Source organism: Vidua macroura, chromosome 28, assembly GCF_024509145.1.
Source record: "Vidua macroura isolate BioBank_ID:100142 chromosome 28, ASM2450914v1, whole genome shotgun sequence".
Lineage (NCBI taxonomy): Eukaryota > Metazoa > Chordata > Aves > Passeriformes > Viduidae > Vidua > Vidua macroura.
Window position 1 is genome coordinate 1,466,824 of NC_071598.1, and position 15,770 is coordinate 1,482,593.

The 15,770-nt window shown below is 52.3% G+C and overlaps 1 protein-coding gene across 1 annotated transcript in view; it reads left to right on the forward strand.

Moving 5' to 3' along the window:
* The first annotated feature begins 6,612 nt into the window (after window positions 1-6,612).
* XPO7 (exportin 7) overlaps window positions 6,613-15,770 on the forward strand; it is a 33,249-nt gene continuing 24,091 nt past the window's right edge. Inside the window, exons 1-4 of the mRNA XM_054000474.1 lie at window positions 6,613-6,693; window positions 10,570-10,752; window positions 11,004-11,090; window positions 11,301-11,410. Coding sequence (XP_053856449.1) covers window positions 6,613-6,693; window positions 10,570-10,752; window positions 11,004-11,090; window positions 11,301-11,410 — 461 coding nt within the window. The remainder of the gene's footprint in view (window positions 6,694-10,569; window positions 10,753-11,003; window positions 11,091-11,300; window positions 11,411-15,770) is intronic.

Genomic DNA, 15,770 nt, shown 5'->3' on the forward strand with positions numbered 1-15,770 from the left:
CTGCTCCGCTCCGGCTTCGGGGGCTCTGATTTCCTGGGTGGGTTGGTGCTCGTTAGCTGAGATCCCAATTAGCTGCCCGTGATCGGGGCTGGAGCAGCTTGTTCTGGGCAGGAATTGGGATCAGGGCTGGCAGGAATTGGGATCAGGGGTGGAGCAGTTTGCTCTGAGCAGGAATTGGGATCAGGGCTGGCAGGAATTGGGATCAGGGCTGGAGCAGTTTGCTCTGAGCAGGAATTGGGATCAGGGCTGGAACAGCTTGTTCTGAGCAGGAATTGGGATCTGGAGTGGCAGGAATTGGGATCAGGGCTGGCAGGAATTGGGATCAGGGCTGGAGCAGTTTGCTCTGAGCAGGAATTGGGATCAGGGCTGCAGCAGTTTGTTCTGAGCAGGAATTGGGATCAGGGCTGGCAGGAATTGGGATCAGGGCTGGAGCAGTTTGCTCTGAGCAGGAATTGGGATCAGGGGTGGCAGGAATTGGGATCAGGGCTGGAGCAGTTTGCTCTGAGCAGGAATTGGGATCAGGGGTGGCAGGAATTGGGATCAGGGGTGGCAGGAATTGGGATCAGGGGTGGCAGGAATTGGAACAGTTTGTTCTGAGCAGGAATTGGGATCAGGGGTGGCAGGAATTGGAACAGTTTGTTCTGAGCAGGAATTGGGATCAGGGGTGGCAGGAATTGGGATCAGGGCTGGAGCACTTTGCTCTGAGCAGGAATTGGGGCTGGGAATGGATGCCAACATTCCCACAAGTCAGAGGGGCTTTAATGAGCCCTTTGGAGTCCTCTCCCTGTGAGCTGCACCTGCTCCTGCACCCCCATTCCTCCTGCAGCACCACCAGACCCCCAAAATCTGCGTGCTTTGATCTCCTGGTGGAATTCCCGCAGGGAATTGCCCCAGAGATGCTCTCTGCATCCTTATCTTGGTCTCAGAGGCGGAGGAGAGGAGCAGAGGCGATGCTGGGAGGGATCACACCCCCATGGCAATGGGGCGACCTGGAGAGTGGGAATTGGCTCAGTCCATGCCCTGTTCCCTTGATCACGGAATCCTGGAGTGGTTTGGGTTGGGAGGGACCTCAAAGCCACCCCCAAGGACGCCTCCCACCATCCCAGGCTGCTTGGACATTCCAGGGCTGGAGCAGCCACAGCTCCCACGGAAAAGCCATTCCCAGTCAGATCCCTCACAGGGTTAAACCTGGAGGCAGGAGGGATCCGAAAGCAAAAAGCCAAGTGGTTCTCAGGATTTGGTTTTTTTTGTTTTTTTTTTTTAATTACCGTCCTCCGGCGCATTCTAATTTGAGGCATCAAAGGCAGGAGACAAAGCCGTGCGAATCTGGTGCCGTACCTGCGGTGGCCGGGCGTGTGGCTGTCATCTGCAGCCTTTGCTGGGGACAAACAAACCCTCTCCTCTTTGTTCTCTCTGCTGTTTTGTTCCGTGCATTAATTTCTCCTCTAAAGTTAAAAAAAAATTAAAAAAAGAAGTAAAAAAAAAAAAGAAGAAATCTGCGAGATTTGGCGCTTTGCAGGAAAAAATAAAGGTGGCGTTTAGGGGATTAAAAAGAAAATACCTCCTTTCTTTCAACTAAATTACAAAGTGCTTGTGCTGCTTTGTACCTGAGAGCCGGAGCGGAGGAGCAGGTGGGGTTTGGTGGCAGATGGGAGGCGGGGAGGAAACGGCTGAGCTGCGCTCCGGAGCCGAGGAGGGGACGCTGGAAATCACAGAATCACCGGGTTGGAAGAGACCTTCAAGATCATCGAGTCCAACCCAGCTCCAACACCTGAACTGACCCCTGGCACCCAGTGCCACACCCAGGCTTTGTTAAACACACCCAGGGATGGTGACTGCACCCCCTGCCCTGTCCCTGGGAATTCCCAAAATTCCCAGAATTCCCAGAATCACAAGTTGGAAGAGACCTTCAAGATCATCGAGTCCAACCCAGCCCCAACACCTGAACTGACCCCTGGCACCCAGTGCCACACCCAGGCTTTGTTAAACACACCCAGGGATGGTGACTGCACCCCCTGCCCTGTCCCTGGGAATTCCCAAAATTCCCAGAATTCCCAGAATCACAAGTTGGAAGAGACCTTCAAGATCATCAAGTCCAACCCAGCCCCAACACCTGAACTGACCCCTGGCACCCAGTGCCACACCCAGGCTTTGTTAAACACACCCAGGGATGGTGGCTCCACCACCTCCACGGGCAGAACATTCCAGAACTTCATCACCTTTTGCGTGAAAAACTTTTTCCCAATATCCAACGTGTATTTCTCTTGAGAATGTGACCTCTGGTTCTGTCAGTTCCTGGAGAAAGAGCCCAAGCCCACCTGAGCAGAGCCACCTCTCAGGGAGTTTAGAGGTCACCCCTGAGTGTCCTTTTCTCCAGGCTGAGCACCCCCAGCTCCCTCAGCCGTTCCTCACGGGGTTTGTGTTCCCAGCCCCTCACCGGCCTCGTTGCCTCCTCTGGAAGCGCTCGAGCATCTCAACGTCCTTCCCAAACTGAGGGGCCCAGAAAAGGTCCCTGCCAGGGTGGCCGTGGCAGGGTGGCCATGTGGAACCATGGAAGGGAATCGTGGAATCACGGAAGCGAATCGTGGAATCACTGAGGTTGGAAAACTCTCCAAGGTCACCAGGTCTGACCTTGTCCCCAGCCCGGAGCTCTGAGTGCCGCTGGCATTCCTGGGACACCCCCAGGGAGGGGGACTCCAAACCCCCCCAGCAGTGCCTAACAACGTTTTCCATGGAGAAATCCCTGCAGATGTCCCACCTGGCACAGCTGAGGCCGTTCCCTCTCATCCTGGGAGAAATCAGCAGATCCAGCCCCAAACGGAGCTGCACTTCCCCCCCTGCACCCCCTGCCAGTCCCTGTGACCTCCCTTTGAGCCTTTCCCGAGCTTTTCCAGAGGCTGGGATCTGGCGTTTTCCTGGAACAAGCTCAGGGTGATGTTTGTTCTTTACCCTGAGCAGCTCCTGGCTTGGGTTTGGCTGTGCCGAGGCGCTGCTGCTTCCCAGAACTTCCATCCCATGGAACGGCTCCAACGGGAGCAGAATCCAGAACTTCCATCCCATGGAATGTGTCCAATGGGAGCAGAATCCAGAACTTCCATCCCATGGAATGTGTCCAACGGGAGCAGAATCCAGAACTTCCATCCCATGGAATGTGTCCAATGGGAGCAGAATCCAGAACTTCCATCCCATGGAATGTGTCCAATGGGAGCAGAATCCAGAACTTCCATCCCATGGAATGTGTCCAACAGGAGCAGAATCCACAGCTTCCATCCCATGGAATGTGTCAAATGGGAGCAGAATCCAGAACTTCCATCCCATGGAATGTGTCCAACAGGAGCAGAATTCAGAAATTCCATCCCATGGAATGTGTCAAATGGGAGCAGAATCCAGAACTTCCATCCCATGGAATGTGTCCAACGGGAGCAGAATCCAGAACTTCCATCCCATGGAACGGCTCCAACGGGAGCAGAATCCAGAACTTCCATCCCATGGAATGTGTCCAACAGGAGCAGAATTCAGAAATTCCATCCCATGGAATGTGTCCAACGGGAGCAGAATCCAGAACTTCCATCCCATGGAACGGCTCCAACGGGAGCAGAATCCAGAACTTCCATCCCATGGAATGGCTCCAACGGGAGCAGAATCCAGAACTTCCATCCCATGGAATGTGTCCAACGGGAGCAGAATCCAGAACTTCCATCCCATGGAACGTGTCCAACGGGAGCAGAATCCAGAACTTCCATCCCATGGAATGTGTCCAATGGGAGCAGAATCCAGAACTTCCATCCCATGGAACGGCTCCAACGGGAGCAGAATCCAGAACTTCCATCCCATGGAATGTGTCCAACGGGAGCAGAATCCAGAACTTCCATCCCATGGAATGTGTCCAACGGGAGCAGAATCCAGAACTTCCATCCCATGGAATGTGTCCAACGGGAGCAGAATCCAGAACTTCCATCCCATGGAATGTGTCCAACGGGAGCAGAATCCAGAACTTCCATCCCATGGAATGTGTCCAACGGGAGCAGAATCCAGAACTTCCATCCCATGGAATGTGTCCAACGGGAGCAGAATCCAGAACTTCCATCCCATGGAATGTGTCCAACGGGAGCAGAATCCAGAACTTCCATCCCATGGAATGTGTCCAACGGGAGCAAAATCCAGAACTTCCATCCCATGGAACGGCTCCAACGGGAGCAGAATCCAGAACTTCCATCCCATGGAACGTGTCCAACGGGAGCAGAATCCAGAACTTCCATCCCATGGAATGTGTCCAATGGGAGCAGAATCCAGAACTTCCATCCCATGGAACGGCTCCAACGGGAGCAGAATCCAGAACTTCCATCCCATGGAATGTGTCCAACGGGAGCAGAATCCAGAACTTCCATCCCATGGAATGTGTCCAACGGGAGCAGAATCCAGAACTTCCATCCCATGGAATGTGTCCAACGGGAGCAGAATCCAGAACTTCCATCCCATGGAATGTGTCCAACGGGAGCAGAATCCAGAACTTCCATCCCACGGAATGTGTCCAATGGGAGCAGAATCCAGAACTTCCGTCCCATGGAACGGCTCCAACGGGAGCAGAATCCAGAACTTCCATCCCATGGAATGTGTCCAACGGGAGCAGAATCCAGAACTTCCACCCCATGGAATGTGTCAAATGGGAGCAGAATCCAGAACTTCCATCCCATGGAATGTGTCCAACAGGAGCAGAATCCAGAACTTCCATCCCATGGAATGTGTCCAACAGGAGCAGAATCCACAGCTTCCATCCCATGGAATGTGTCCAACGGGAGCAGAATCCAGTCCTTTGGGCTCACACTTCCCACCGCGCTCCCCAGATCCCTCGGAGCCTTTCCCGCGGCGCAGCGCGAGGCCGAGCCGCTGGAATTCCGCCAGCGCCGGGATGGATCGCCCCCTTGATTGCTGTCAGTGTGCTCGTAAGTGCCTCCATCCATCATTCCTGGCGTTTTCCGAGCGGGAACGAGCGCCCAGGTGCCGATCTCGGCTCCCGGAGCCTCTCCACGCATCCCTTCCTTGGCTCTGCTCTGATTTCCTCCCTCCCTTTCTTTGTTAGTGCCCTAACGAGCTCTCGCTGCACAGGGCACAATGAAGCCACGGCCAATTAAGCAGAATTAAGGAAATTAAGGAAAGGTCCCCCGTCCGTCAGCCGTCCTCATCAAAGCCTCAATGGCAATTCCAGCCATAAACGGGATTCCAGCTCCATAAAACTCCCCCCGCAGCCAAGAGGCGCTTTGGGATCTCGGAGTTGCGAGCAGGGAAGGATTCGAGCTTAAAATTCCAGCTTTAACGGGTTGGAGCTGGAATATGGAGATTTCGCTGGGATTTTGGGGTGGAATTCCTGTCTGGGATGGAATTCCCAGGGGAGCCGTGGCTGCCCCGTCCCTGCAAGTGTCCCTGGGATGGTGGAAAGTGTGGCTGTGCATGGCAGGGCTGGAACGAGGTGACTTTAAGGTCCCTTCCCACCCAAACCAGTCTGGAATTCTGTAACGAAATATTCCTGCTGTTCCTTCTTTCCCTTTCCCGGCTTTTCTGTCCCAGCAGAGCTCCTGGTGGGAAAAACTTCCGTGGGTGTAACTCACGGAAACAATCCAAGCAGCAGAGGGGGAATGGACATTTTTTGATCGGTAGAAATGTTCAAAAATCTCTTCCTGGGATTTAAACCACTGGAGAAAGGTTTGACCGCCGAGAAAAGAAAAATTGCAGGGAATATTGGGCTTTTCCCAGCATGGAATTCCCACCCAAAAGAGGCCAATCCCTGCTGAGTCAGCATCTTGCTTTGGCTTTTCCCGGGATCTGGCAAATCCCAAATACCAGCCCTTCCCAACCCTTTTTCTCAACCTGGAAATCAACCAATTTTGGGATTGCTTTGGGACCAATTTTGGGATTGCTTTGGGACCAATTTTGGGATTGCTTTGGGAGGAATTTTGGGAGGGATTTTGAGATTGCTTTGGGAGGGATTTTGGGATGGATTTTGGGTTTGCTTTGGGATATATTTTGGGATTGCTTTGGGAAGGATTTTGGGATTGCTTTGGGACCAATTTTGGGATTGCTTTAGGAGGGATTTCGAGATTGCTTTGGGATGGATATTGGGATGGATTTTGGGTTTGCTTTGGGATGCATATTGGGATGGAGTTTGGGATGGGTTTTGGGATTGCTTTGGGTGGATTTTGGGATTGTTTTGGGATTGCTTTGGGAGGGATTTTGGGATTGTTTTGGGATTGCTTTGGGAGGGATTTCGAGATTGCTTTGGGATGGATATTGGGATGGATTTTGGGTTTGCTTTGGGATGGATTTTGGGATTGCTTTGGGATGGATTTTGAGTTTGCTTTGGGATTGCTTTGGGTGGGATTTTGAGATTGCTTTGGGATGGATATTGGGATGGATTTTGGGATGGGTTTTGGGTTTGCTTTGGGTGGGATTTTGGGTTTGCTTTGGGATAGACATTGGGATGGATTTTGGGTTTGCTTTGGGATGGATTTTGGGATTGCTTTGGGTGGGATTTTGGGATTGCTTTGGGAGATTGCTTTGGGAGGGATTCTGGGCTCTCTGCGATGGGAAAAGCGGCAGCGCCGGGGTTGATTACCGATGCTAAACGCGGAGCATCCCCTGACAGCCGAGCCCTCAGATCTCCGAGCCATCAAATCCCCGCCTGAGCTCCACCGCTTGGCGAGAAATGCTGGAGAGGAAGGGAAAAAACAGGGATGAAAGTGTGGGAATCGCTCCTGGAGCTGCTCACCTCTGCCTCAACCCCGGCGCTTTCATGTCGCGCGGATTTGTTTTGATCGCTCCGAGCCGGGGCTGGTTTGAGCCCTGTTCCCGGGATTCATGGAAATGAGGAGCCGCTAATGAGCGCCAGAGCTGCGGGAACGGCGGGTGCGGGGTGAGGGGTTTGGGATTTGGGGTGTGGGATTTGGGGTGAGGGGTTTGGGATCTGCGGTGTGGGATTCGGGGTGCGGGTGTGGGATATGGGGTGAGGGGATTGGGATTTGGGGTGTGGGATATGGGGTGAGGGGATTGGGATTTGGGGTGTGGGATTTGGGGTGAGGGGTTTGGGATTTGGGGTGTGGGATTTGGGGTGAGGGGTTTGGGATTTGTGGTGTGGGATTTGGGGTGCGGGTGTGGGATATGGGGTGAGGGGTTTGGGATTTGGGGTGTGGGATATGGGGTGAGGGGTTTGGGGTGCAGGGTGTGGGATATGGGGTGAGGGGATTGGGATTTGGGGTGTGGGATATGGGGTGAGGGGTTTGGGATTTGCGGTGTGGGATTCGGGGTGCAGGTGTGGGATATGGTGTGAGGGGTTTGGGATTTGGGGTGTGGGATTTGGGGTGAGGGGTTTGGGATTTGCGGTGTGGGATTTGGGGTGCGGGTGTGGGATATGGGGTGAGGGGTTTGGGATTTGGGGTGTGGGATTTGGGGTGAGGGGATTGGGATTTGGGGTGTGGGATATGGGGTGAGGGGATTGGGATTTGGGGTGTGGGATTTGGGGTGAGGGGTTTGGGATTTGCGGTGTGGGATTCGGGGTGCAGGTGTGGGATATGGGGTGAGGGGTTTGGGATTTGGGGTGTGGGCCGTGGGATTTGGGGTGCGGGATTGAGATTTGGGGTGTGGGATGAGGATGTGGGATTTGGGGTGAAGGATTTGGGGTGTGGGATGCACGATTTCGGATCAGGGATTTGGGGTGAGGGATTTGGGATCTGGGGTGCAGGATGAGGGATTTGGTGTGTGGGATTTGGGGTGTGAGATTTGGGATGAGGGGTTTGGGGTGCGGGATGCAGGACGCAGGAGAAGGGATGTGGAATTTGGGATGTGGGATTTGGGGTGTGGGATTTGGAATGCAGGATTTAGAATTTGGGGTTCGGGGTTCGGGATTTAAGATTTGGGATTTGGGATACGGGATTTAGGATGTGTGATTTGGGGTGCAGGATTTGGGGTGTGGGATGCAGGATGTGGGATTCGGGATTCGGAATGCAGGATTTGGGATTTGTGATGCCGTGCCCAACCCCAAAATGCCCCGACCCCAAAGCTGTGCCAACAGGACCTTCAGGAACCAGGGCAGAACTGTGGGAAATCCCATGGGAACCCCATCAAAACTGCATTTCTTATCAAGTTTTTTCACATTTTGATGTAGAATTGAGACTTTTTTCCTTTAATATCCTGATTCTCATGGAAAAATCGTGAAAATCCCATTCCTACAACTCAAGTTTTATGGAATAAATGCACCTAATTTGGAGCGTGTTTGAATTATTTTCCCCAAGGACACTGTCCCGCATTAAATAGGAATTAAATTCAGTTTCTGCTCGGTGTGTTATTTCTAACAGAAATGCATTTTTTCCCCTTTTTAGGGTTTTTTTTTTCCCTTTCCTATTCTAAATAATTCCCTGGCTCCTTGATTGTCAATGCACCCAAATGGAAAGAAAAGCTGATTTCCATCCACTTAAATCCACCCAAAATGAGCCCATTAGGAGGCACCTTCATCCACTGTTTATTTTGAGGAGAAAAAAATCAATTTGGGGCATCTCCCACTGCTGAAAATTCCCATTTCTTGCTTGCCCAGCTCCACTGTCCTTTTGTCCCAAAGTTGTTGGTTTTTTTTTTTCCCGCCGCAGATGCTTTCAATTTCTCCCCAATTTGCTGAAATTGTCATTCTTGCCAAAAAAAAGAGGTCAGGAAAACTCAATTTTCCCCGGGAAAATGAATAAAATATGTTCTCAGGCAACCTGTTCATTAAGCTGAGAAACGAGAAGAAATTAGAATTAGAATTAGAATTAGAATTAGAATTAGAATTAGAATTAGCATTAGAATCTGGGGGCCTCTCCCAGATTTCACCTTCCCAAATTGTGGATACGGGAATTTTTTGGGGCCAAACAGCCCAATCTGGCAGCTGGGAGCATTTCCAGCTTCCAAGAAATACCTGGGAGAGGAGCTGGTGCTTTGTCTGGCATGGACGGGAGAAATCGGGTTGTAAAAAATGAGGTTTTTTTTCCTTGGAATGCCATAATTTTTCCCTCCTTTTTTCCTGGGATTTGTCTGGCATGGACAGGAGAAATCCAGCTATAAAAAAATGATTTTTTTTGCCCGGAATGCTGTCGTTTTCCCTCCTTTTTCCCAGGATTTGTCTGGCACAGATGGGAGAAATCCAATTGTAAAAAATTGATTTTTTTTTCCTTAGAATGCCGTCATTTTTGCCGCCTTTTTTGGCTCCTTTTTTCCCGGGATTTGGGAGCGAAGCTGTGATGGGAATTCAGGGTTTTTATTTGGGTTTTGGGTGAGGAATTGGGGCTGGGGAGGAGGGGACATCCCGGGGACTTTGCAGCTCAAGGGCGTCACCTGAGGAATCACCTGAGGAATCACCTGAGGATGTCACCTGAGGATGTCACCTGAGGATGTCACCTGAGGAATCACCTGAGGAATCACCTGAGGAATCACCTGAGGAACCACCTGAGGAACCACCTGAGGATGTCACCTGAGGAATCACCTGAGGAATCACCTGAGGAATCACCCAAGGACGTCACCTGAGGATGTCACCTGAGGATGTCACGAGGGGAATCACCTGAGGAATTACCAAAGGACGTCACCTGAGGATGTCACCTGAGGAATCACCTGAGGAATCACCTGAGGAATCACCCAAGGATGTCACCTGAGGGTGTCACTTGAGGGGAATCACCTGAGGAATCACCTGAGGAATCACCTGAAGGAACCACCTGAGGATGTCACCCAAGGATGTCACCTGAGGGTGTCACTTGAGGGGAACCACCTGAGGAATCACCTGAGGGCGTCACCTGAGAGTGTCACCTGAGGAATCACCTGTGGATGTCACCTGAGGGCCGGGGGTGGGGGCTGAGCCCGGCTGCTGCTTCCCATGGAGATGTCCCAGACTGAAAAACAAGATGTATCCATTTGCCACCTGTGCGGAAGTTGTCTCGTGGGCAGTTTTCCTTATCTCTTCCACAATCAGTCCTCCCTCAGGGGAGACATCTGCTGATAACGGGCTACTGAGTGTCACTGCCTGACTGATAAGAGCTGTAACGTCCCACTGGGAGATGCTCGGCCCAGAGGGAGGAGCCAAGCATTCCTACCTGGGTATAATCTGGGGTTTTGGGACACCGGCACGGCTTTTCCTGCACTGGATTTCCCAGAGGAACAGCTGCCTCTTCCGCTGCAGGAAGACTGCACCCTTTCCTACAGGAACTACACCCTTTCTACTACAACCTTTCCTACAGGAACTACACCCTTTCCTACAGGAACTACACCCTTTCTACTACACCCTTTCCTACAGGAACTACACCCTTTCCTACAGGAACTACACCCTTTCTACTACACCCTTTCCTACAGGAACTGCACCCTTTCCTACAGGAACTACACCCTTTCCTACAGGAACTACACCCTTTCCTACTACATCCTTTCCTACAGGAACTACACCCTTTTCCTACAGGAACTACACCATTTTCTACAGGAACTACACCCTTTTCCTACAGGAACTACACCCTTTTGTACAGGAGTGACACCCTTTCTACAGGAACTACACCCTTTTCTATTCTACAGGTAGACTACAACCTTTCCTACAGGAACTGCACCCTTTCCTACTACACCCAGACCAACAGGAACTACACCCTTTTCCTACAGGAACTGCACCCTTTCTACAGGAACTACACCTTTTCCTACAGGAACTACGCCTTTTCTACAGGAACTACACCCTTGTCTATTCTACAGGAACTACACCCTTTTGTACAGGAATTACACCTTTTCTACAGGAACTCCCTTTTCTATTCTACAGGAACTACAACCTTTCCTACAGGAAGTACACCCTTTCCTACAGGAGCTACACCTTCCCTACTACACCCTTTCCTACAGGAGCTACACCCTTTCCTACAGGAACTGCACCCTTTCTACAGGAACTACACCCTTTCCTACTACACCCTGACCAACAGGAACTACACCCTTTTTCTACAGGAACTACACCCTTTTCTATTCTACAGGAAGACTACACCCTTTCCTACATGAACTACACCCTTTTAACAGGAACGACACCTTTTCCTACAGGAACTACACCCTTTCTACAGGAAGTACACCCTTTCCTACAGGAACTACACCTTTTCCTAATACACCCTTTCCTACAGGAGCTACTCCCTTTCTACAGGAACTACACCCTTTCTACAGGAACTACACCCTTTCCTACTACACCCAGACCAACAGGAACTACACCCTTTTTCTACAGGAACTACACCCTTTCTACAGGAACTACACCCTTTTCTATTCCCTTTTCTATTCTACAGGAAGACTACACCCTTTCCTACATGAACTACACCCTTTTAACAGGAACTACACCTTTTCTACAGGAACTACACCCTTTCTACAGGATCTACACCCTTTCTACAGGATCCCTGCTCCAACAGAACCACAGCTGCTGCTCCAGGAGGACTGCAGCCACAATTCCAATTGGACTGCTACCAACACCCTGACCCACAGGGTGTCAGGCTATATTCTGACTCTGTCCGTGTTGTTTTGGTTTACTCATCGTTTATTTTACCTTTTTATTTTCTTCCCTAATAAAGAACTGTATTCCTGCTCCCATATTTTTGCCTGAGATCCCCCCCTTAATTTCAAATGTATAACAACTCAGAGGGAGGGGTTTTACATTTTTTTTTCCTGCCTTCCTTAGCAGACACCCGTCTTTCCAAACCAAGACACGAGGCCTCGAAACGCTCAATTAATTCTGATTTTAGCAGGCAGCTCTTTGCTTGTTTAATTCCAACCAGCTGCTTATTGAAAGAAACTTTTTTATTGGGCATTGGCAGCCCTGTGCCGGGTGGATATTTCCCACCTCGTTCTCAGGGCTCAGACACAAAGCTGTGTTTAATAATATTTTTTTTCCCCTTTTCAATTATCATAAGGAGAGGGGAGGAAATCATCCCATTAATTCCAAATTAAATGAACATTTGGAAATGAACATTTGGAAATGAACATTTTGGAAAATCTCAATCCCGGCGCTGCTGGTGCCGTGTTCCAGCTGGCTCTGGGGAAGATCTGCTGGGATTTTCCACTGGAATTTTCTCCTGGACGAATCCAGGAGGGGCTGCGAGCTTCAGCTCTGCCACTCCAAGCCCCCACTTGGGGACGCTGCGAGCACCTCCCCTCTTTCCTGACAAAAAAACTCTGGGAATCTCAATGTTTAGCAGAAAATGGGGATAATTGGATCTTCCTGGAGCAGACAGGGAAGGCCATGAATGATTTAGAGGGAGCTGGATCAGAGACTTCTCCTGCGCTGCTGAAACATTTATTGCGCCTTCCTCGAGCGCCCGGCACCGGGCCGGGCTTTGTTTGTGCAGATCCTGAGGAAAAAGTGTTTATCCACCCCGAGATCCATTCTAGGCGATGGGAAAACTTCCCAGGGGCACCCGGATCTGGGATTCGGGGTGGTTTTATCTCAGCCTTGCAGCCCGTGGGGTGATTTTGGGTTGGAGCATGGTCAGGGCAAGACGTGGCCTTGTCACTTGTGCCCTTGGATGGGTTATTCCTTTTTTTTTTTTTTTTTGTGCCCTTGGACAGGTTATTCCCTTTTTTTATTTTTGCCCCCCTGAATTGGTTATTCCCTTTCCTCGAGCCCTTGGATGCATTATTCCTATGTTTTGTGCTCCTGGATGGGTTATTCCCATTTTCTGTGCTCTTGGGCAGGTTATTCCCATGTTTTGTGCCCTTGGAGGTGCTATTCCCCTTTTTTCTGTGCTCCTGGATGGGTTATTCCCTTTTTTTTTGAGCCCTTGACAGGTTATTCCCATTTTCTGTGCCCTTGGATGAGTTATTCCCTTTTTCCCGAGCCTCAGCTCCAGGATCGCGCCCCGCTGCATGAGATCTTTGTTCCCCGAGCACAGGGACCCTTTGACAGGCGGCCCCGGTGCCCCGGGGCGGGCGGCTCGTGTCTCGCAGTCCCCAATTTCACTCAGTGGTGCCTTTTTTTCCCCGGAATCCGAAGGTGTCGGCGCGCTCTGCCCGGCCCCAGCGCCCGGGGCCAAGCTTGACCTTTGCTGCTCCCTCTCCACTCAGGGGAAAAAGGGGAATTTTGAGCGGAAAACAACTTGTGAGGAGCGACGGAAAGAACAAAAAAACCCCTCTGAGGGCTCGCTCCAGGCGGGGAGGGAGCAGCGGCATTCCCAGATCTGTCCCTGCCTGGGAGCCGTGCCATGGTGGTGGCACTGTGGTGGCACTGTGGTGGCACTGTGGTGGCAGGGACAGGGAGGCCGGGCAGAGGGCGCCCCGCTAGGTGGCAATGCCCATCCACGCCGCAGCTCCGGATTTTGGGAATGTGCAGAAGCCTGGGATTCTTGGAATTCCGTGCCCTGGCCCTGGCAGGAGGTGGCACCACGGCAGGGTCGCAGCGGGTGAAGGGACGCCGGGGCAGACTCGGAGCTCTCCCCGCGCATGGCTCCTGCCCCCGCAGGGGGAACGAGCCGCTCTCTGCATCCAAACATTCCCAAGGATCCAGGATTGGATTGGCAATGTTCCAGGCCCAGGATTGCCCCTGGGTGTGCCCAGGCTCCTGAACACCTGTGCCAGGTGTGAGCTCTGCCCTCCCAGGACAGCGACTGCCCCGTGCCACTGACAGCTCCAATGACAGGGACAGGCCCTGCAGGATCCTCCTGGGCTGATCCCACTCCGTGTTCTCCTGCAGGATCCTCCTGGGCTGATCCCACTCTGTGTCCTCCTGCAGGATCTTCCTGGGCTGATCCCAATCCGTGTTCTCCTGCAGGATCCTCCTGGGCTGATCCCACTCCGTGTTCTCCTGCAGGATCCTCCTGGGCTGATCCCACTCCGTGTTCTCCTGCAGGATCCTCCTGGGCTGATCCCACTCCGTATTCTCCAGCAGGATCTTCCTGGGCTGATCCCAATCCGTGTTCTCCTGCAGGATCCTCCTGGGCTGATCCCACTCCATGTTCTCCTGCAGGATCATTCCAGACCTGATCCCAATCCGTGTTCTCCTGCAGGATCCTCCTGGGCTGATCCCACTCCATGTTCTCCTGCAGGATCTTCCTGGGCTGATCCCAATCCGTGTTCTCCTGCAGGATCCTCCTGGGCTGATCCCACTCCATGTTCTCCCAAAGATCCTCCTGGGCTGATCCCACTCCATGTTCTCCTGCAGGATCATTCCAGACCTGATCCCAATCCGTGTTCTCCTGCAGGATCCTCCTGGGCTGATCCCACTCCTGTCCTCCTGCAGGATCCTTCCCAAGCTGATCCCACTCCATGTCATCCACAGGATTCTCCAGAGCTGATCCCACTCCATGTTCTCCTGCAGGATCATTCCAGAGCCGATCCCACTCTGTGTCCTCCTGCAGGATCCTTCCCAAGCTGATCCCACTCCATGTTCTCCTGCAGGATCATTCCAGAGCTGATCCCAATCCGTGTTCTCCTGCAGGATCCTCCTGGGCTGATCCCACTCCATATCCTCCACAGGATCCTCCCAAGCTGATCCCACTCCATGTTCTCCTGCAGGATCCTCCTGGGCTGATCCCACTCCATGTCCTCCACAGGATCATTCCCAAGCTGATCCCACTCCATGTTCTCCCTCCAGGCCTTTCCTGCCCCTCCTGCCCACCCCAAAGCCCCCTGGGGACACGGGTGACAGGTGGCCTTGGCCGGGTTCCTGCTTGGACTCGATCTTAAAGATCTTTTCCAACCTAAAAATCTCCATGGTTTCCTCCAGGAATGGGGTTCCTGTGGCATTAACCCCCATGGGGTGGTTGCCTTCCAGCAAACTCCTTAATCCAAAATCCTTGGGCACCTAAATCCTTAATCAGGGCAAGCAATCAGGGCTGGAAACAACAAGCAGAGATCCATAAATAACCTGGATCCATAAATAACCTGGATCCATAAATAAAATAACCTGTGATGGTCGCTGGAGTCATTTCTGCTCCTCGGCCCGAGTGTTCCCACCAGGCAAGGAGCAGAGGAGGAGAGCAGCCCCGGGACCGGGATCAAGGCCGAGGCTGCTGCTTTTCCCAAATCCCTTTCCCAAATCCCTCTGCCCTTTTCCATGAGATTCCAGCCTGGTTTCCAAGGGCAAACGCGGGCCCTGCGGTCAGATTTGAGGGGAAGGCATTGCAGGAGCGAGGGAGGGAGGGAGGGAAAGAGGGAGGGAAGGAGTGAGAGAAGGAGGGAGGGAGTCAGGGAGGGAGGGAAGGAGGGAAGGAGGGAGAGAGAGAAGGAGAGAGAGAAGGAGAGAGAGAAGGAGGAAAGGAGTCAGGGAGTGAGTCAGGGAGGGAGGGAAGACAGGAGGGAGGGAGGGAGTCAGGGAGGGAGGGAGGGAAGGAGGGAAGGAGAGAAAGAAGCAGGGAGCGAGGGAGGGAGAGAGGGAGGAGAGAAAAGGAGGGAGGGAGTCAGGAAGGAAGGAAGGAAGGAAGGAAGGAAGGAAGGAAGGAAGGAAGGAAGGAAGGAAGGAAGGAAGGAAGGAAGGAAGGAAGGAAGGAAGGCAAGGAAGGAAGGCAGGAAGGAAGGAAGGAAGGAAGGAAGGAAGGAAGGAAGGAAGGAAGGAAGGAAGGAAGGAAGGAAGGAAGGAAGGAAGGAAGGAAGGAAGGAAGGAAGGAAGGAAGGAAGGAAGGAAGGAAGAAGGAAGGAAGGAAGGAAGGAAGGAAGGAAGGAAGGAAGGAAGGAAGGAAGGAAGGAAGGAAGGAAGGAAGAAGGAAGGAAGGAAGGAAGGAAGAAGGAAGGAAGCGAAGGCAAGGAAGGAAGGGAAGGAAGGAAGGAAGGAA